The sequence below is a fragment of the Pogona vitticeps genome, chromosome 3 (genome assembly GCF_051106095.1).
Source record: "Pogona vitticeps strain Pit_001003342236 chromosome 3, PviZW2.1, whole genome shotgun sequence".
Classification (NCBI taxonomy): domain Eukaryota; kingdom Metazoa; phylum Chordata; class Lepidosauria; order Squamata; family Agamidae; genus Pogona; species Pogona vitticeps.
The window spans coordinates 22947375-22969324 of NC_135785.1; the positions used below are offsets into that span (position 1 = coordinate 22947375).

At 40.4% G+C, this 21950-nt stretch overlaps 2 protein-coding genes across 5 annotated transcripts in view; one reads left to right on the forward strand and one right to left on the reverse strand.

Annotated features, from left to right (window-relative positions):
* The first annotated feature begins 4962 nt into the window (after positions 1-4962).
* TRIM59 (tripartite motif containing 59) lies at positions 4963-9232 on the forward strand. Of its 2 annotated transcripts, none has more exons than XM_020791760.3 (2): positions 4963-5124; positions 7773-9232. In XM_020791760.3, exon 2 carries the CDS (start codon positions 7776-7778, stop codon positions 8991-8993), a length of 1218 nt encoding a protein of 405 aa, XP_020647419.3. In that variant the 5' UTR covers positions 4963-5124; positions 7773-7775; the 3' UTR covers positions 8994-9232. The 2 variants fall into 2 exon arrangements, with proteins under 2 accessions (XP_020647419.3, XP_020647420.3); XM_020791761.3 differs by having other exon boundaries at positions 5078-5215.
* A 3974-nt stretch (positions 9233-13206) lies between these two features.
* The window catches only part of SMC4 (structural maintenance of chromosomes 4), a 51524-nt gene continuing 42780 nt past the window's right edge, over positions 13207-21950 (reverse strand). For all 3 annotated transcript variants that reach the window (XM_072996136.2, XM_078389039.1, XM_020791767.3), the window contains 5 exons: positions 20085-20258; positions 16445-16627; positions 15722-15954; positions 15354-15537; positions 13207-13644 (listed from right to left, as the gene is read on the reverse strand). In XM_072996136.2, coding sequence (XP_072852237.2) covers positions 13468-13644; positions 15354-15537; positions 15722-15954; positions 16445-16627; positions 20085-20258 — 951 coding nt within the window. In that variant the 3' untranslated portion in view covers positions 13207-13467. The remainder of the gene's footprint in view (positions 13645-15353; positions 15538-15721; positions 15955-16444; positions 16628-20084; positions 20259-21950) is intronic.

Genomic DNA, 21950 nt, shown 5'->3' on the forward strand with positions numbered 1-21950 from the left:
ACTTTGCCACTGCTGTGGTTATATTTATTTATTTATTTATTTATTTATTGGACTTATATGCTGCCCCATAGCGCTACAAGCACTCTCCGGGCGGTTTACAATTTTTAATTATACAGGCTACACATTGCCCCCCCCCAGCAAGCTGGGTACTCATTTTACCGACCTCGGAAGGATGGAAGGCTGAGTCAACCTTGAGCCGGCTACCTGGGATTTGAACCCCAGGTCGTGAGCACAGTTTTAGCTGCAGTACAGCGTTTTAACCACTGCGCCACGAGGCTCACACTTTGTGTCCGGGAGTAAGAGCACAGCATAAAATTCTCTGGACCTGTCTTGTAATTGTTGCAATATTAGGTAGAGGGGATCCCTCCGAGTATCTCTACAATGATGTGAGAGACTGATTAAGTCATTCATAAAGTTTAATGTATAAACTGTACATACATAAAGTCATAAACATAAAATTTAATGTGAAAATTGCCCAGAGTAGCCTTGGCAGCCGGATGGGTGGTATAAAAGGAAAGGGAAGGGAAGCTATTACTTCATGTTATTGCTCCTAAGAATGGTTCTACAAGCCATTGAATCATAAGATGTAAGTTTTTCACACATAGTTTCTCTATTTTGGCTTTATTTTGGTAAAATAAATAATGACATGGTGTAATATGTGTTGTTGCTCGTTTCAGGTTGTATTTACCTAATTTTCAGACCTGCAAAGAACCAGATGATTTATATTATGTCCTGATCATTAAAACCATAGAATCCAAAGAGGGTATACTTTCTTTTTCCCATGACTGTATCTCTTGTTTTGCTCCTGATGTAATCTTCAGACTGTTGGGCTCTTGCTTTGGAACTCCCAGACAATAACAACTTGATTCTGATATGACTTTGCTTTTCCTGTGGGGGGCTTGATGGTATCATCAGAAAATAGTTGTTTGGAATTAAAGAGAAGAATGGTGATATTAGTAGCAGAAGGAGATCTTTGGTAATCAGTCTTATTGTATGTGAGGCTGAAAGCTAGATTTAGGCTGAATATCAGGAAAAACCTCTTAACAGCGATGGTTGAGCAGAATGACAATGGAACCAATTACTGTACTATGGGAGGTGCTGAGTGTTCCAACACTGGAGGAATTAAAGAGAAAATTGGACAACTATCTGTCAGATCTGCTTTGATTTGGATTCCTGCATTGAACAGGGGATTGGACTCGGTCTTACAGGCTCCTTCCAACTCAATGATTCTATGAGCTGTGGGAGCCCTTGGTTGAAAAAAGGAGACTCTTCAGTTGGAAAACTTCTCCCCTCCTGGATTATGCTACTGATATGATACAAAATTGAACAAGGAGGAGGAGCATGGTTGAAGTAAGCTGTGCAGGATCTAGGCCAGGGTATGTGGTGAGTTTTGCAGGAATCAAGCCTTTGAGAATTTGGTTCATAGCACCTCTCCTGTTAACACTCCAATGTCTCATTTCTCACCTAAGCCAGTCAGCCAATTTAATTAATCATCTCCCAAAACTTGCTTTCTTTTGAGGAAGAGATCCAAAGCTAAAGTCTGACCACCTCCCTCCTTCTCCACAGTAGGACCAGTACCCTCCTCTTGGTTCCTCCCCAGCTGGTGGATTTGACATTTTGGCAACTTCTTGCCTCTCCAAGCTGTATTCAACCTCCACATTTCCTCTTTCCTTGTTCTCCTTGACTACTGACATTCCTCCTAGTTTGTTTTACCCTGGGGTTTTTATCTGCCCCATCATCCATGACATCAATCAGCAGCTACAACAGGTGTCTGAGTTTTTTGTAAAATAGGTTTGTGTCTTCTTGGTTTTGAATGTGGTCCTTTGAAATGTCTTTTTAAGTACTGTTTTTATCTATTATTAATATATTCTTTATCTTTTTAAATAAAGTCATAATTTGTAATAGCTTGTAATATTGTTTCTTTGTAATACTGTAAGCTACCTTGAGTCCTTTTTAGGAGAAACGTAGGATAAACAAATACAATTCTTTGTTATTGGGCAGCTGGCCAATTTTGCGATGCCTTCTGATGATGCAGGCAAGTTCCATGAGGGCTAGAAATCCTCCTGGGGCTTCAGTGGAGCCAGTGTGGTGGTCAACACAGCACTCCCTATCACTTGCTGACAAATGCATGCATGTATTTATCTTTTTGTTTAGCCAGACAGGGGATTTCATGATAAAATATCTGCTCATGTTTACATTTTGTAGATGTAATCCTCTTATGGATTTTCACAAAGATCTGAGAAATTTCTTTAAGAGGAAGTATTGTTGATTGAATAAAATATACACTTTAGCTGGCTATTAAACATTTTAGGATGAAAACAGTAGGGGCAAGCATAGCTGTAGTATGGACCTTCTCGCCAACAGCATTTAGTCCTTGTCCTTATTTGTTGATGGATATAGAGTTATACTGAGCATATTTAGATTATATTGCCTTTACAATTACACAGTTAGCCACTAAATACTTAAAAACAAACACTCTATTTGCTTAAGGTGGATTCAGTCAAGAGGTTCTAGCAGGTTAAAAAGAGTTGATATAACATCGAGAAGTCACTTGAATTGTCATGTCAGTATGGACCAGTTGAAAGGCCAAGTTGTGAACAGTTGGTGTGTATACTTCAATGCCAGAGTGGCTTGTTTTCAGTAGGGTTGAGGACAATGTTTCAGGTATGCTGGCAGCCCAAAAGCCACTTTGCCAAAGGAGAGCGTCATGGTTAAAGAGATTACTTAGTTCTATTATATCAGTGGATTTTAACCTTGGGTAACCCAGATGTTCTTGAACTGTGACTCTCAGAAGCCTTCACCACTAGCTGTACTGACTGGGGTTTCTGGGAGTTGCAGTTCAATAACACTTGTGTTATCCAAGGTTGGGAACTACTGTGCTATATGGTGAGCATTGTAAGCATTGACAAAGTTTGAAATGCCTTTCCACAAACCATGTGTAGCATGAGATTTTGGCCTGTACACCACTGAGACATTTTTAAAGACTCATCTACACTGCAAACCAACCTGTCCCTGCATATGACAAATGCCCATCCAATTGGCCTTTTGGTTTCTTATGCCACATGGAAAACTGTTTCAAGTTATCAAGGGAGTCAGGAAGACTTGTGGGGGAATTCTTACTTGGGGCCAGATAATATTACCTCTGACAATAGCAGCTTGTTTCCATATAAATAACATTCTGTCAATTGTGCTAGCCCTTTGTGAAGTGATTAGAGCAGATGTATAGACTCTTTCTCTTCACGGACTGCTGCCTTGTCATGGGGAAGGGGCTTGAGTAATTCAGAGAAGCTATGGGCTATGCTGTGCAGGGACACACAAGACAGGTCATAGCGGAGAGTTCCGACTAAACCCGATCCACCTGGAGCAGGAACTGGCAAGCCACTCCAGTATCTTTGCCAAGAAAACTCCATGAAACAAAAGGCTAAAAGATATGACGCTGGAAGATGAGCCCCTCAGGTCAGAAGGCATCTAACATGCTACTGAGGAAGAGTGGAGGACGTACAAGTAGCTCCAGAGCTAATGAAGTGGTTGGGCCAAAGCTGAAAGGACGCTCAGCTGTGGACGTGCCTGGAAGTGAAAGGAAAGTCCAATGCTGCAAAGAAAAATACTGCATAGGAACCTGGAATGTAAGATCTATGAACCTTGGTAAACTGGATGTGGTCAAACAAGAAATGGCAAGAATAAACATTGACATCCGGGGGGGGGGGGAGTGAACTAAAATGGACGGGAATGGGCAGATTCAATTCAGACAATTATCATATCTACTACTGTGGGCAAGAATCATATAGAAGAAATGGAGTAGCCCTCATAGTCAACAAGAGTGGGAAAAGCTGTGCTGGGATACAATCTCAAAAATGATAGAATGATTTCAATACGAATCCAAGGCAGACCTTTTAACATCACAGTAATCCAGATTTATGCACCAACCACTGATGCTGAATAGGCTGAAATTGCTTCTATGAAGACTTACAACACCTTCTAGAACTGACACCAAAGAAAGATGTTCTTCTCATTCTAGGGGACTGGAATGCTAAAGTAGGGAGTCGAGATAAAAGGAACAACAGGAAAGTTTGGCCTTAAGAGTTCAAAACGAAGCAAACGCTAATAGAGTTTTGTCAAGAGAATAAGCTGGTCATCACCAACACTCTTTTCCAACAACACAAGAGGCGACTCTACACATGGACATCACCAGACCGGCAATACTGAAATCAGATTGATTATATTCTCTGCAGCCAAAGATGGAGAAGCTCTATATAGTCAGCAAAAACAAGACCTGGAGCAGATTGTGACTCAGATAATCAGCTTCTCATAGCAAAATTCAAGCTTAAACTGAAGCAAGTAGGAAGAACCACTGGGCTAGTCAGGTATAATCTAGAAGAAATAAAGCACGTTTCAAGTTCTCTCTCCCTCTAAATTTTACAGTGATTTCCACCGGAGTACGCCCTCAACAGATGCACTGGAAAAACGCTGAACTCCCAAGCAGGTTTAACTGGCCAGGCAAGTAGATGCCATTGGCCTGAATGTGGCTTCCAGCACATGCAGAGCTAGGCTGCTTGTACCCGGGAAGGCTTAGTCGTTTACCCTCGTACTTTTTTTTGGTTTTGTTTTCTTTTTGCTCCTTTTAAAACCTCACTCTTTTGAAAACGCGGGCCTGCTTCGTAAAGTCTGCGCTTCCCCAGAACAAATCTGTGGGCGGGCGGTGCTTTTTGCTCGTTTATTTTCTCTGAAAATCAGTTGCTGACTTCTCCTGGCGTTTCTTGGCGAAGCCCAGGAGGAGAGAAGCGGAGCACAATCTCCACCCGCCGCCCGGCCCACCTGAGGAGAGCCGTTAACAGCCCGAACCGCCGTCTTCGCCCAAGTCCCCTCCCCCATCCTTCCGTTTACTTTTGAACCGAAAGGAACGAAGCCGTTGATTGGCTCGAGGCGGCCGGCTTCTATTCGGGACATGCGCAGCGCGAGGCCGCCTCTCTTTTTTCCCCCCCTTGGCGCTGCCGCTGATTGGAAGAGGACGAAAGGGGGTTTCGGGAATTCGGTCTGCTCTCGGCTCGAGAAAGCTGAAGACTTGTTGGGGGGAAAGGAGGGAACCGACAGGCGCTTGACGGGGCGGCGACGCGGGGGGCTGAGGTGAGCACCTGAGGGGCGGCGTGGGAGGCCTTCGCACCTGTATCTTGCCTTTTAGAAGAAGAAACAGCTTAGGAAGAGAGGAGAAGGCGGGGTAGGTCGTTCTCGTCTCTGCTGCATCTGTCTTCCCAGGGTTTTGCCGCGCAAGGGGGCCGAAAGGTGTTGGCCGCTTGGTACAACAAGAGAACGAGGCTAGGAATGGGATGCGAGTGCAAACCCGTGGCCGCTAAGATCGTATTTCTTGGCGTTTTAGTCGATGTGGTTTTTCTGTGGCATTTCGCTTCCCCTCCTCAGTGGACCGAGTCGATGACCTGCCTGCTTTTTCTCTCATATACTGCTACGAGGCTAAGTCCTGTCAGCCCCATAACACCGGTGCCGGCCCCGTCCAAGTGTTGATGTCCCTTTCGGTGGCGAGTCTTTCACGGTCTGCCAGCAGTTCGTATCAGACCAGTCGTACTTATAGGGTTATCTTGCAAAAAGCTGACTGGAGAAATTGAGACTTGACTAATGTGCAAGCGGAAATGATGCCTTTAATTAATTTTTTTAAAACCCCCTTAGTATTAATTTGATGTAGATATAAATAGGTTACACTGATATATTTTAATAGAGTAATGTTAAATATTGTAGAAATTTATTCAGTATTTGGAAATTTAAAATGTTGAAAGTGACATGAGGACTGAGAAACAGACTTTGCTTCTTATTTATAATTTTTCAACAAAACAATAAGTTATAGAACGGCTGTAGGGGCGTAAACTTCAGTAAAACAAGCCTGCTCTTTCACTGCTTTCTAACCTGTTTTTATCTGTTCTCTTGGTAAACTGGAATGGCTTCTTAAATGAGTAGGTGATGAAAACCTATTATTCTTAGTTTATGAGCACAAGTCACAGTGAATTTTTGCAAAACAATCTTTCCCTGTGTATTTCAAAGTGGCTTGTGCAAGGGTGTTCCTTGACAAGTAATTTTACATTCCTTGTAAAGTAATTTTACAATTCCTTGACAAGTAATTTTACGTAAGGCTTAGTAAAAGATGCATTACTTCTTAGATGTCCTAAGCTTTAGTTATCTTGATAGTATATGTCACATAAAATGAAGGGGTTTGTTGTACTTGAATAGAAATATCAGTGATTGAACTGTAAAACTTGTAAAATCAAGTTTCTTTTTAGTTTTCTTTATAATATTTCTAGTCAACAAGGAGAGAAGACAGACAAGTTTTAGAGAACATTCCCTAAATATAATCTGTCTTGCATGTTCTCAAGGATGACCAGCCTCTTGTGACTAAATTTCAATTACAAGATTTATGAATTACTGCGGCATCTCAAATAGACTTTGCTTCTTACATTTACATCTCTAAAAAACAATGGTTTTGTAAAACCAATCACCTTTTCTGCTGGTAAACAAAAACATAAAAAACAAAATCCTTTTCTTTGCTTCCCTGCAAGATACCTTATCCCTGGGCAGATTGTACTAATTCAATATGTTAAGTATGTCCAGACATCCTGATAAACAATAGTGGGTAACGTAGTCTTCTGCAGAGGCTTCAGTTCCCATTATCCTTTTGCATTGCTTATAATAACTAGGGCTTCTGGGAATTGTAATTTAACAACTGGAAGACCACATTTTCTTCACCCCTGATTTATTTCAATACTGTCTGATCTTTCTGGATGTTGTTCCACAAGGAACTGTGAGGTGGAGAAGATATCAAGACTGCTGAATAGAAAACTGTGGTAGAAGACTAACATGGGCAGCGTTGCTTGCCTGAGTGATGCCTTAGCAAAAATGCTTCTGAGTAAGCTTGACTTGCAGAGGGAGGGTTGGATGCCTCTTTGAACAAACAATGTAACTGTTGAACCACTCATATTGTGATCTGTTGCATAGTATCAAGGAACAGGATCATTGGCACTGATTTTATCTTTAATCACATGCCTGAATATTGCAAGAAATATTTTTCATCTTGTTAGATTGTGTTTTGTAGCAGGGTAGATTTGATTTACTGCTTTAAATCAATAAATTGGGTTTTTTGATCATTTAAATTAAAAAATGATTTTTTAAATTTCAATTGTGATCTAAGTTGTGATTTAAATCAACTTGATTTAAAAAAAAATCATTGACGTTTATCCTGCTTTGTAACACAGGCCTATTGGGTTTGTGTGGTGTAAACACAGAATTGTATGTGTGATGGCTGCAAGCTGTATGTTTTGCATTTGGATGTAGCAAGGTCATGAGAGAACCATCTAGAAAATGGTGAAAACTGCTTATATAATTTCCCTTAACATGCTTGGTATTTTGCAATACAACTGTCACCATAACATTTTATAACTGAAATAGAAGGTAACTATATATAATCATATAATTGGTCAATAGTACTTGTATAAGAAAAGACTTAAACCAAAAGGTGTTGTCTGTTAAGAGGTTAGGTCCGAAATTTTTTTAAATTAAAGATTTCTCCCTCCATTGTGCTGGCCCCAATGGCTTCCCGAAGATGAGGGATATTTTATTTCCCCAAAAAAATAAAAAATGCAGTGGGTGATTAAATTATTAGCCTTATGGTACATAGCTGGATGACCAGGATTTCTGCTGTTGAATAAAAACTAGTTTATTAAATTTGCTTAAAACAAGAATAACATTTTAAATTTATATTTTGTTCTTTTCAGGAAATGCATCATTTTGAAGAAGAACTAACTTGTTCCATTTGCTATAGCATATTTGATGATCCCCGTGTACTGCCATGCTCACATACATTTTGTAGAAATTGTCTTGAAAATGTTCTTCACTTGTCAAGCAATTTTTCTATTTGGAGACCCTTAAGACTTCCCCTAAAGTGCCCCAACTGTAGAACCATTGTTGAAATTCCTCCATCTGGTACAGACTCTTTACCAGTAAACTTTGCATTAAAAGCTATTATTGAAAAGTATCAGCAAGAAGACCATCCAGATGTTGCAACATGTAGTGAACATTATAGACAGCCATTAAATGTTTACTGCCTTCTAGACAGAAAGTTAGTGTGTGGCCATTGCCTTACAATAGGAAAGCATAATGGCCATCCTATAGATGATCTTCAAAGTGCCTACATGAAAGAAAAAGAGACGCCTGCCAAACTTCTTGAACAGTTGACTGATAAGCATTGGAGTGAAGTATGCACGCTAATTGAAAACCTGGAAAAACAGAAAGCTCAGTGTGAGAGCATTGTACAAGAGGATATAAAGACTGTGCTGCAGTATTTTAAGAGACTCAGTGATGTACTTGATCACAAAAAACAGGCATTGCTTGCAGCTTTGGATGAAGTGAACACACAGATTGTGGCAGAATATGAACCTCTAATTGAGAAGTTGAAGGGACTACGAGAAGAACAACTTGAACTTATGTCGCTGAATACACCTGTTCAGGAGGACTCGGAGTCACCCCTTCTTTTTCTGGAAAAGGTTGAGGATATGCGTCAGCGTGTCAAAGCTTTAAAGCAAAAACCATTACCAGAAGTTAAGCCTGTTGAAATCTATCCTCGAATAGGACAGGTGCTAAAAGAAGTGTGGACCAAAACTGAAATTAGTCAGATCAACAAGATTCTCATTCCAAAGATAAAACTAGTTTCAAAAGGAAAAGTATGCAACCCTGGCTATGAGAAGGAAAATAGACAAGCTAAAAAATTTTTGTGGCCTTTAGTAATTACAATTATTTCTCTGATTGTAGTTGCTATCATCTTTAGCCAACAGTTAATGTCATTTGTAAATGAAATAGCCTTGCTGTATGTTCTAGATGCCTTGCAAATAGTTTATGAAAACTTAAGTAAGAGGTTGGAGGTAGTGGTGGAAACACTGTGGCATACTTCTAATCGTCTATTGGACTATCTATGTACAGTAGTTCGTTCTTCCTTATGAATATTTTGAGTAGTATTTTCTGCTAAATTAAGAATATAAAAGCCCTTCTGGATTATTTTAATTTTTTAAAATGAATTTTTAATCCCTATGCTAAATCTAGTATGGTAACTATTAGTGACTTATGATAGAGCCTTTTATCAGCTGTGTCAAACTTTCACTACCCAGCATTGTGAACAAATATGTCGGCACCAGTCATGAATATCAGGATATTAAAAATTAAATCAAACTATTAGTTTGAACTGTATGGACTCCCTCTTGCAAATAAGACTTTTGAGCCTATTTGAGCAGTTTGTGATATTCATATGTGAGAATGCAACTTACATATTGTTTCACCCTTACCTGTGTTGACAAGTTGCAGTCAGACAGTATGAGGAACGGGTTGGGACTAGAGAGTAGAGGCACATTAAAGGCAAATTTTGATTCACTTGCAGTCACATCTGATCCTGCCTTCCTTTTGTCTGTCTTAATTCCTTCTGTTCTATCTACAGTGGACCCTCGACTTAGTCGGCTCGACTTAGACTTTTCGAATTACAAACTTCTCTGGCTGCAAAATTTAGTTTCGACTTGCAGCCGGAGAATCAACCTACAGACCAGAAAAAAACCAAAACGAAACAAAAATGGCCTGTTACGGATTAATCGGTTTTCAGTGTATTGCAGGTCAATGGCACCTCAACCTACAGACTTTTTGACCTGCAGCCACCGTTCCAAAACGGATTAATTCCGTAAGTAGAGGGTCCACTATAGACTGTTTCATGGCAAGCATCATTTTCAGGCAGAAACATTTTTCCCCAAGTTGCGTACTTCACTGCATTTATTTCCTAAGACTTCTAATTTAATGGCTCAAGGCAGATGTCAACCTCAAGTCAGTTTTGCAAGATTTCTAGAATACTTTGCTTACAAATACTTGAAGAGGTGTGTCCTGAATCTGTTGATGCAGCTGAATCTCTAAAGTGGCAAATAATTGGGAAGATAATCCAAGTGACAATCTTGTTTAGCCAGCTGTTACATAAATTCATAGAAAGTGGTGCATAGTAATGTACTAATCTTTGAACAACTCTACAGTTCTCATTAATCAAATTTACAACAGCCTGTTAAGAGTAAAAACTAGATCATTTGGGGGTCACTTACTTGCCAGTCTTACGATATACCATTGATAGTAATTGTGTGGTAAGCAATTAACAGGTTGCTGAGAGGAGCACTGTTCTATGAAATTCCAGTTGATGTGTTCACCATGGAGGTGCTTATGTGACTTACAGTAAGTCTGTCTATATTCCCTAAAGCAGGGGTCATCAACATCCGGTGCCGGTCTGTGGGCTTGCCGGAACTGGGCTGTGGATACAGATCTCCGCCCCCATGCAAGTGCAGTGGGCATGTCATGCTCATGGGGGGTGTTGCACCCATGGTGGGTGTGTCGCGCTCATGCAGAGGTATCAAGCTCCCCGCGCATGGAGCTCACTTCCCCCAGCCGGTCCACAGCCCAAAAAAGGTTGGGGACTGCTGCCCTAAAGATTATATCTTTATTCTTCTAGTATATTAAAGGCCATGTTTTTACACATTATTTGTAAACACATTATTTTTCCAAGTTTTAATACAGAATTTGTACCTTTTATTGTACTAAATATTTTAATCTTGATTTCAGTTAACAACATACCATTATTATAAAATTACTTCTGTAAATATTTTTAATAAAAGCAAGAAACCCACATATGTCTCAGATCTCATTTAAACACAATCTGGTGATAATTATCTATGGCATCCTCTCAGTATGGGCAATTATAAGGACTATGTTTTCTAGGGATTAGACTTGGGCTTCTGAAATTAAAGTTATATTAGGCTTGAAGCACACAGGTACTGTAATCACAGCTTCAGGACACTGGAAACTTTCAGGTATCTTTGGATCTGATGGGAATGCAGTGACTTAGATTATAATGGCACAATACTGAAGAAGCCTTCAAATCATTGTGCAGCAATAATCAACGATGGAACTTTACTCAGCCATTCTTTCCTGTGCTGCTGCACCAAACTGCATTCCAGTTCTGTTACATGTTTTGCTTCCTTGCATGCAGTTCAAGTTACTTAAACACAGATTTTTAAAAATTCTGTGATAAATATTAATCTGATTGCCCCATGGTCAAACATCAAAATCCTTTTAGCAAGAAGGCAATGCTCTGCTATTTACCAAACCACACTGGACAGCTGTTAAAGATGCACTGGCAGACTAGTTATTCTGAAGTATAATGGGAATCGGCTCCTTGGAAAAACTTCGTATTTGTGTTCTTTACAAAGGTTGTACTTCTCTGGACCTGCTATTCCTTTCCTGTATTTGTTTCACATTTTTTCTTGAGATGTTGGTACTGTGGTTTCAGCACACAAGCCTTCTTTCCACATGCTTCCTGTTGCTTTGCAGTAGTGAAAGGAAAAAGGCCAGACCAATCATGTTGCTGGTAAGAATGTAGAGTTTTAAATGGTGGGAAAACAAGGTCACTAACCAGCCATTTTGTCTTATTCTCAGCCCGAAAAGTATCACGGTATGGCTGTATTTGGGAAGCCAAGAACAGCATCTGTGCAAAGAGCAGAGCTTGCTAGGGATTGGGCTAAGGGTTTGGGCACAATTATAATTATTACTATTATTATTTATTTAATTTATACCCCGCCTATCTAGTCGGTGAGGACCACTCTAGGCGGCTAACAACAATAAAATACAGTAACAATATATATAAACAATTCTAATTAGTAAAAACACTACAATACATTACATAGAGTGCAAAATAGAAGAAGGAGGTCAAGAGGAAACTGCTCTGACCCTGACAAAACTGGTGCTCAATCTCACAAAACAAATCCAGACACACAAGCTGTACCTTAAATCTGTTGTCTTTTGGAATACAGTGGTGCCTCGCTTAACGATTTTAATTGGTTCCAAAAAAACACATTGCTATGGGAAAACATCGCTAAGCGAAACACGTTTTCCCATAGAGATGCATTGAAAACCGGATAATCCGTTAGAATAGGAACGGATTGTCGTCCTTAAGCGAAAATTGCCATAGGAAACATCGCTAAGCGATACAATGTTTCCCCCACTGGAATGCATTGAAGCCTATTTCATTGGTTTTGCAATGTCCGTTTTTGCAATTTTTAAAGTGTCTTAAAATGTTCAAAACTGTTTTAAATGCTTGGAATCGTTAGTGCACCTTCTAAAACGTGTGCAAACTTAAAAAATTCACCAAAAATTAACGAAGAGTCCGAACAAAGCCAAATTAAGTTTGTACACGTTTTATAAGGTGCTCTAACGAATCCAAGCATTTAAAACAGTTTCTGAGTCTTCGTTAATTTTTGGTGAATTTTTGTCTCCCCCACTGGAATGCACTGAAGAGCCCGTTTGACAGCTGTCAAAATCGGGTTCAATGCATTCCAATGGGGGAGAAGAAAATTCACCAAAAATTAAAGAGTCAGAACAAAGCCAAATTAAGTTTGCACATGTTTTAGAAGGTGCACTAATGATTCCTAGCATTTAAAACAGTTTTTGAACATTTTAAGACACTTTTAAAATTGCAAAAACGGACATCGTTAAGCGAAACAGGGGACCCAAAACGCATTCGCTATGCGAAGCATGGTCCCGAAATCGCTAAGCGAAAATTGCCCATAGGAAACATCGTTAAACAATGCGGAAAATTCTTTAAAAACCCCATCGTTAAGCAAATACACTGTTAAATGAAGCAATCGCTAAGCGAGGCACCACTGTACAGGAAGCTGCCTTATAACTTCAAATCATTGATCCAGTTTAACTCTCTACTGGCTGGTAGTAGCAGCTCTATAAATAATAATTGGGTGCTAATTATTATTTAATAATTGATTCTGACATATGGCGACCTCTGCCAGGGTTTCATTAGGTATAAAGTACTCAAAAGTACCAGTGCTCTGGGACAGCACAGTGTGCCAAAGGCTGCATAGCCTGGCTCTTCTCTCAAGAGACATTGTGGAGCATTAAATTCATAACTCCTGGCTCTGCAGTCACTGAGCTCATTCAGTAACTCACTCAGCTGCCCATCCAGCTGGCAGTAGTTCTCCAGGGCTTCAAACAGAGGTCACTGCCAGCTTCTTTTGGAGAGCAAAGAATGGAGCCCATCTATGTACATATTCGAAATAGAATATAGCCTGTTGTTGATGTATTTCAGTAATTTATCTACAAAAAAGTTCCAAGAAACCATGCTTCTACAAGTTATTTTATTTTAACATACAAATAAAAACACAGAATAAAATATTTAAAAATATTTACTACCCATAACTTTCCCCAATGCATACTGAATACCAAGTATGATAGTTCAGTAGCAACTGAGAGCTGAAGGGCTTCAGTTTTTCAGCAGTCTGGCATTCAGAAAGATGCTTAATTTAAAAATAATTACAATTAACTGGTGATGCATACTGGGAAATATGTATCAGAATAATCAACCTGTTAAAATCAAAGCATGTTCCAGATTCAGAAGCATCCTACAGAACCAAGTTCAGCAAGTCCTTTTGATGTTATCACCTTGGGGTTCGTTGCAACACTTTTTGTTGTATTGTATGTCTTGTAAATGCCAACTAGTCTATCTGCAATCTCAAACATGTTGTTTCGTAGAGAAATTATGATGAACTGTGCATTTTTTGTCTGTTCCTAGAAGTTGAAATATAAGCTTCATAATTATTGGTGAAAATACATTCTGAGAACTTTAAGCAAACATAAATACAGCAGCATCGCAGTATCCACAGGGGATCAGTTCTCAGATCACATGATGAAAAACACAGAAGTATTGAACAGCCTACCGACAAAGATCCGCATAGTCAAAGCTATGGTTTTTCCAGTAGCGATGTATGGAAGTGAGAGCTGGACCATAAAAAAGGCTGACCGCCGAAGAATTGATGCTTTTGAATTGTGGTGCTGGAGGAGACTCTTGAGAGTCCCCTGGACTGCAAGGAGAACAAACCTATCAATTCTAAAGGAAATCAAAACTTAGTGCTCACTGGATGGACAGATCCTGAAGCTGAGGCTCCAATACTTTGGCCATCTCATGAGAAGAGAAGACTCCCTGGAAAAGACCCTGATGTTGGGAAAGTGAGGGCAAGAGGAGAAGGGGACAACAGAGGACGAGATGGTTGGACAGTGTCATCAAAGCTACCAACATGAAATTGACCAAACTCCAGGAGGCAGTGGGAGACAGGAGGGCCTGGCGTGACCTGGTCCATGAGGTCACAAAGAGTTGGACACAACAACTAAACAACAATCCTGCATATAGGGGGATTCTACTGTACAGCAATTTGCCCATGAGTATGTCTTCTTAATCACTATACAACCTGGTCTATTAGAAACAACAGTGTCAGTAATTATCAATATAAAACTGTACACCAGGACTAGCAACACTCCTTGACTGGCTTAGTAAAGAAGAGAGAGTAAAGTTTGTCAGATGGCTTTTCTTTCAAGAGTGATAATGCCACTTTAAGCATGTAAGAAGACAGTGAGGCACTGTCATCTCTCAAGACCCAGCAAAAAGCATTCCAGAATGTGAACTTATGACTGTTTTTTGAGTCAGCTGGTCTCTTCTTCGGCTTCAATTTAAAGATGACAAATTATGTCACAGCTATTAAACATCTGAGAAACACAACACTAAACTTATTTCTAAGGGACCATGCCCAGACCTGTTTTGGTTAATATTAATTGTGTGCTGTCAAGTCAATTCTGACTCATGGCAATCCTTTTCAGGCTGTTCTAGGTAAAAAAATATTCATAAGTGGTTTACTTCTTTTGGGATCACTCTGGGGCTATGCTGTTTGCTCATGGCCACACAGGCTGGCTTTTTAAATCACTAGAGGTTAATTAATTTTTTTAAACTTCTTTGGAGTGCCCTCCCTCAGAAATCTGATATGTGTCAACCTGGTAGTTGAACACATACTTAATTTTGGCAAGCCTTCCTACTATAATCCAACTATTTTTAAGCACAATATAAATACAGTATTTTGTTTTTACTGTAGTGTATTTTCATTATTGTATGCCACTATAAAATTTCCATTATAAAATTTATAAAAATGTAAATAAAATAAAACAAATACCCATTCTCTTGCTCAGCAAGTTAAAGGCAAATCCTCCCAGGATGTAGCGCTGTAAGAGTGTGAATCTGACAGAGAGCTGGCACTACGACGTATTTGGGTTTATGCACACTACCTGCTCAGAAGCTCCACAGCTCAAGTCTATTAGAATGAGAAGTGCTGGTGCTTCTGAAAATGCTACAACTCATTTAACAGATATCAGCAACCTCAATACCTAAAGTGATCTTGATTTTTCATACTAATCAAAATGTGCAATGTGACAATGACTTCCATAATACTTACATATATGTAAAATGCCACAATGGATACATTTTTAAAATCAAGGGCTGCATCAATTTCATCCATGAAGTAAAGTGGAGTTGGCTTATAATGATGCAGAGCAAAAACTAAAGCCAGGGAGCTAAGTGTCTTTTCGCCACCTGATAAGTTGAATATCTTCTTCCAGCTTTTCTTTGGAGGTCGAACACTAAAACAATGAACACATTCATGAGCATGGTGTTTTGTTTTGTCTTTGTTCCACTTGAATGGCATTTTAAGCATGTTGTATATATTATCTCAGAAATTCTACAATAAAATTATTATGAACGAAGTATAAATCATATATCACTTGGGAAAGGGCCTTCATTTACCTTACGAAAATTAATACCAACCTGAACATGATACCTTCAGAGAAAGGATCCAGACTGTCTACAAGTTCTAGTTCTGCATCTCCTCCTAATGTAAGCATTTGGTAATTTTCCTTTAGTTTATTTGTTATAATGTTAAATCCTGCCATAAACTCATTGAGCCTATTTTTTCTAAGATCTTCATAAGCTTCTCTAAAGGTATCTCTCTCATTCGTAATTTCATCCAACTCAGCTACACGTTTTAAGTACAGTTCTTCCTAAAAATAAATAAGAAATAAGGAAGATACTTTAAAATGGGACATATAACACAGACATATTTTTTAAAAAATCTATGGATTTGCTATTGGTAAAAACGATTATTTCTTTAAAACCCACATATATTCTACTGGCCTATCGTATCTTCATAAAATTTTGCAAGCTGAAGCTGGTAACAGTTTAAGAGTGCAGTACCATAATAATCTACTCCCATGGACAGAATTGCTACCTGAATTCCAATTTCCAAGGATTGCTTTGCTGGTGCAGGTCCAAATCTTAAGACTTCCACATGTCAGGGAATGGGAAATGCACCATGTGAAGTCACTTCAGGACTGCAATGGAGATGTTTCATGTGATTCACCCCAATAATTTAAGCTTTTACAAACATGACAGCTTCCACAGGAATCAGTGACACCTTAAGTCTCAATTGTACCACATATTTGCAACTGCTTATAAGAATTCTATAAGTACTGGAAAAAAACAAATGCATACCTTTTTATTGTACTCAGCAATAGCTCCCAAGTTTGGTTTCATGTCATGACATTGAGCTTCTAAAAGAGCTATCTGATTGGTAATAACATCAGGATCTTTAATAGCTTCAAGTTCATCTTGACTAAGCACTGGAAGTTCTTCTACTTGTTTGCCTTCCAGAGGATGCAGTGATATTTTGAATATCTAAAATACATTTTAAGTGTTCGATGAGCAAGTAATGGTCATGTTATTAAAACTTTAATTTCAGTGGTGGTTTTGAATTGCAATTGTATGGTTTAGATCAAGTTTAGTCACATGTTTAGACATTCCTATTCACAGTAAAGACAGACAAATTCCATGCAGTATATTCCATGTTCTTATTTGTCAGCTACCTTCATACTGGGGTATACTATACAGACATTGGAATAAAGTACAGTGGTGCCTCGCATTACGATGTTAATTCGTTCCAGTGAAATCGCTGTAGAACGAAAACATCGTAAAGCGAAATTAAAAAGCCCATAGAAACACATTAAAACCTGTTTAATGCGTTCCGATGGGCTTAAAACTCACCGTCCAGCAAAGATCCTCCATAGGGTGGCCATTTTCGCTGCCTGTCTTGCGAGGAATCCGTCCCTAAACACAGCAGGGAGCCGTTTTATTTACCCGGTGGCCATTTTGAAACCGCCGATCAGCTGTTGGAAAATCGTTGTTTTGCGAAGAATCGGTTCCCGAAGCAGGGAACCGATCATTGCAAAGCGAAATTCCCCCATAGGAAACACCTTTTGTGATCGCAAAAAATTCATCGTAATGCGATTTCGTCGTTAAACCAAGCGATCGTAATGCGAGGCACCACTGTATACCTGCTAGAGCAGTGATCCCCAAACTTTTCCAAACCGTGCACCAGTTGGGGGCAGGAGCTGCACATGGGGCAGGGCGTGCGTGCATGTGCAGGGGGGCACTCACAGGTGGGCGGGGCACCAGTTCATGCATGCATGGGTGAGTGGGGCATCTGTGTGTGCTTGTGGGGCATGTGCTTATGCTTTCACAGGTGGGCGGGGTACACTGACGTGTAGGCAGATGGGCGGGGTGTGCATGTGGGCGGGGCACCCGTGCATGCAGGTGGGCATGCATGGGGGAGAACTGTCTCTACGGTCTGGTACTGGGCCATGGACCGGGAGTTGGGGACCCCAGCACTAGAGGGTTTCAAGGAGCAGAATCATTGACATAGGAAATCTTATCTGCTTGAGACAGAGGAACAATCCAAGGTAACGATGCCTATCTTGTTAATGTAATTATAATTATAAAGAGATTATTTCTCAGTCTTCTCTTCTCCAGGCTGAATATGTCAAGTTCCCTAAACATTTCTTATAGCACTTGGTTTCCAAACTTCTTGTCATTCCAGTCGCCCTCATTTGGACACATTCTAGTTTCCCAATATACTTCCTGGTGGTGTCCAGAACTGGACACAGTACTCTAAGTGAGGTCTGACCAACACAGAATATACTGGCACTATTATTTCTCTTCCTGGATATACTGTACAGAGATGGGCTATCTCATCATTTGTGATGCAAAACAGAGGTTTTTGAACTATAATCCATTTAGACAGACCGCCTCTTCTAACTAATGGAATACTTTTTTCAGGATTTTGGCACTTTGATATATGATTAAATGTAGTAGTCTTATTTCTTCTGTATGTTTGGACCTGGGGAGAAACAGCCATCAACACAAACTTCCAAAACAGCTTTCCCCACGTTGCTTAAAATGTTAGTACTGTACATCGTAAAGTGTTTATTCCCCTTCACAGATTGCTGCCTTGTCGTGGCGAAGGGACCTGAATAATTCAGAGAAGCTATGGGCTATGCTGTGCAGGGACACCCAAAATAGACGGGTCACAGTGGAGAGTTTTGACTAAACGCGATCCACCTGGAGCAGGAACTGGCAAGCCATCCCAGTATCTTTGCCAACCAAACCCCATGAACAGAAACAAAAGGCTAAAAGATATGATGCTGGAAGATGGGCCCCTCAGGTCGGAAGGCATCCAACCTGTTACTGAGGAAGAGCGGAGGACAAGGACAAGTAGCTCCAGAGCTAATGAAGTGGTTGGGCCAAAGCCAAAAGGACGCTCAGCTGCGGACATGCCTGGAAGTGATAGGAAAATCTGACGCTGCAAAGAAAAATACTGCATAGGAACCTGGAATGTAAGATCTTTGAACCTTGGGAACCTGGATGTGGTCAAACAGGAGAAGGTAAGAATAAACATTGACATCCTGTGAACTATTTAAATCTTAAAAGACGATGCTGTTACGGTGCTACACTCAATATTCCAGCAAGTTTGGAAAACTCAGCAGTGGCCAGAGGATTTGAAAAGATCAGTCTACATCCCAATCCCAAAGAAGGGCAGCGCCAAAGAATGCTTCAACTACCGTAAAATTGCACTCATTTCACACGCTAACAAGGTTATGCTCAAAATCCTACAAGTTAGGCTTCAGCAGTTATGAGGACTGAAAACTGAGAACTTCCAGAAGTAGAAGCTGGATTTCGCAGGGGCAGAGGAACTAGAGACCAAATTGCTAAGATGCGCTGGATTATGGAGAAAGGCAGAGTTCCAGAAAAACATCTATTCTGCTTCACTGACTACGCAAAAGCCCTTGATTGTGTGGACTACAGCAAATTATGGGAAGTCCTTAAAAGTGCGAGTGCCTGACCACCTTATCGATCTCCTAAGAAAGCTATATGTGGGACAGGAAGCAACAGTTAGAACTGGATATAGAACAACTGATTGGTTCAAAATTGGACTGATGTTAGGACTGGATGAATCCCAAACCGGAATTAAGACTGCCAGAAGAAATAGCAACAAGTTCAGATATGCAGATGATACCACTCTGATGGCAGAAAGTGAGGAGGAATTAAAGAACCTCTTAATGAGGGTGAAAGAGGAGAGCGCAAAAAAATGGCCTGAAGCTCAACATTAAAAAACAAACAAAAAAACACAAAACAAAAACAAACTAAGATCATGGCCACTGGTCCCATCACCTCCTGGCAAATAGAAGGGGACGATATGGAGGCAGTGACAGATTTTACTTTCTTGGGCGCCATGATTACTGCAGATGGTGACAGCAGCCACAAAATTAAAAGACGCCTGCTTCTTGGGAGGAAAGCAATGACAAACCTAGACAGCATCTTAAAAAGCAGAGATCACATTGCCGACAAAGGTCCACATAGTCAAAGCTATGGTTTTTCCAGTAGCGATGTATGGAAATGAGAGCTGGACCATAAAGAAGGCTGACTGCCGAAGAATTTATGTTTTTGAATTGTGGTGCTGGACTGCAGGGAGAACAAACCTATCCATTCTGAATGAAATCAACCCTGAGTGCTCCCTGGAAGGACATATCCTGAAGCTGAGGCTCCAATACTTTGGCCATCTAATGAGAAGAGAAGACTCCCTGGAAAAGACCCTGATGTTGGGAAAGTGTGAGGGCAAGAGGAGAAGGGGACGACAGAAGACGAGATGGTTGGACAGTGTCATCGAAGCTACCAACATGAAATTGACCAAACTCCAGGAGGCAGTGGAAGACAGGAGGGCCTGGCGTGCTCTGGTCCATGGGGTCACAAAGAGTCGGACACGACTTAACGACTAAACAACAGCAAAAGTGTTTATTACCTCTTTTTGCCAATATTTAATCTTTCCTTGATGCTCAGCAATATGACTGTCCAGTTGCTCAATTTTAAGCCTAATACTCAAAGCCTCTTTTTGAAGTATATGCTCTTCTTCTTGGATGGCTTTCATCTTTTGAAGCACAGAGCGATGCTCCTCTTGAATCTCTGGTAAGGACTCCTAAATGCAGATTAGGAATGTACATTATATCTTTAGTCTTAGGTCAGCAGACATTTATAAGCCACCTTTCTCCTCATGGAGGAATCAATGCAGTTTATAGCCAGTTACAACAACAAAGTATTCACAAGTAAAAACACCATAAAGACCTAATTGTAACTTTTTGTTGCTTTCTGATCTTTTAGTAAAAGGCAACAAAGAATTTGCCCTTCACACCCTGACGGGATAAGGACCTGAGGTGACTCTTCATCCCAATCATTGAGTAGGTGTGTATGAGGAATAATGTACTGTGTTTATGTGTGTTTCAATAGGATGGGTATTGCAAGACTACTGTTGGCAGCAATTTTCATCTTTTGTTTTTGCCTTGAAGGAAAAAATAAAAGCAAAAGGACAACCCTCCAGCACTAAGTGCAAGATAGGACCTAGCTTGCACCCACCTGGATGAGATGACTGGCAGTGAGGGCAGATGATGACCCCTTGGTATACAACAATACTCTTCTGCCAAGCTACCAGTGCCATTTCCATGATAGCTGCACTCAGGGATATAATTGAGGTGCCAGGGTTGGAGTGCTATGTCTCTGCCAAGAAAAGGTCTTCAAGGCAAGCAGACAGGAGATGCAGACAATGTGCCAGTAGCAGTGCAAGACATACTCTGCACATATGTTCCTTCTGGCTGGTGGGGAAGTCTCCGGTAGGCCAAGAAGGAACATTGGGCCATAAGGTTTGGCAGCAAGAGGGATGTAGCAAGGTCTGACCCTACTTGCTATGGGGCAAAAAGCAGAGTGGAAGTAGCCTGCGACACCCTTATTTGGAACTTGGTACTAGATAAAGGGAGGCAGAGCTCCATGAGCCAGAACTAAGTAACTCATCCAAATATTTTCCTCCTCCGAGTAATTTTTCATGGAGACAAACAGGAAGGGGAATTAGAGGGAAGCCAACAGCCCATTGTTTAAGGTCTTCCCTCTTGAGCTGAAAGAATTACCACATTTTCCTGTCTATAAGACAACCCCCATGTACAAGATTCCTCCCCCACCTTTCTAACCCATAATTAAGAGAGCATAGCTTTGAGTATTAAGCCTCTGGGCTCAGAACATCAGACATTAGAAGTCCTTGTTGAATCTGAGTACTGCCTACAGGCTCCACCTCCAATGAGGTGTGTTCCAATTGGTTTGTACAGCATCAGCTGACATCAGTTCCGTAAGGCTTGTGAATGGAGGAAGCTACAGTAAGTTTCCTGACTGTAGGAAGCTAAGCCTCATGATTGGAGAGGCAAGGTATGTGCTGTTTTGTTCTTTCCTCAGCTTCTGTGTATAAGACAATGACCCACAATTTTTAATATAAAGATTTTAAACAAAACTATCATCTTATACACAGAAATATACGGTAACACTGGTTCCACTCCTACACTAACCAAGAAATGCCTGTTTCTTTTCTTTTCTTTTCTTTTCTTTTTTTTTTTGGCCTTATATGCTAGTATAGACTAACATGGCTACCTCTTCCAAAACTGTTGGAGAAACATTTTTCACAGAGAGGTTTTTCACACTGACAGATGTTCATGCATGGCTCTTGGATGGCTCTGTATTGAGCACTGCTACATCATGAACCTGTAGAGCTCCTCCATTTCCCCCTAACTGGTAAGAAAATGTCTAGTCCTTTGGGGCCTGGAGAATGAGGGAAAAACCAACATTTATCTTA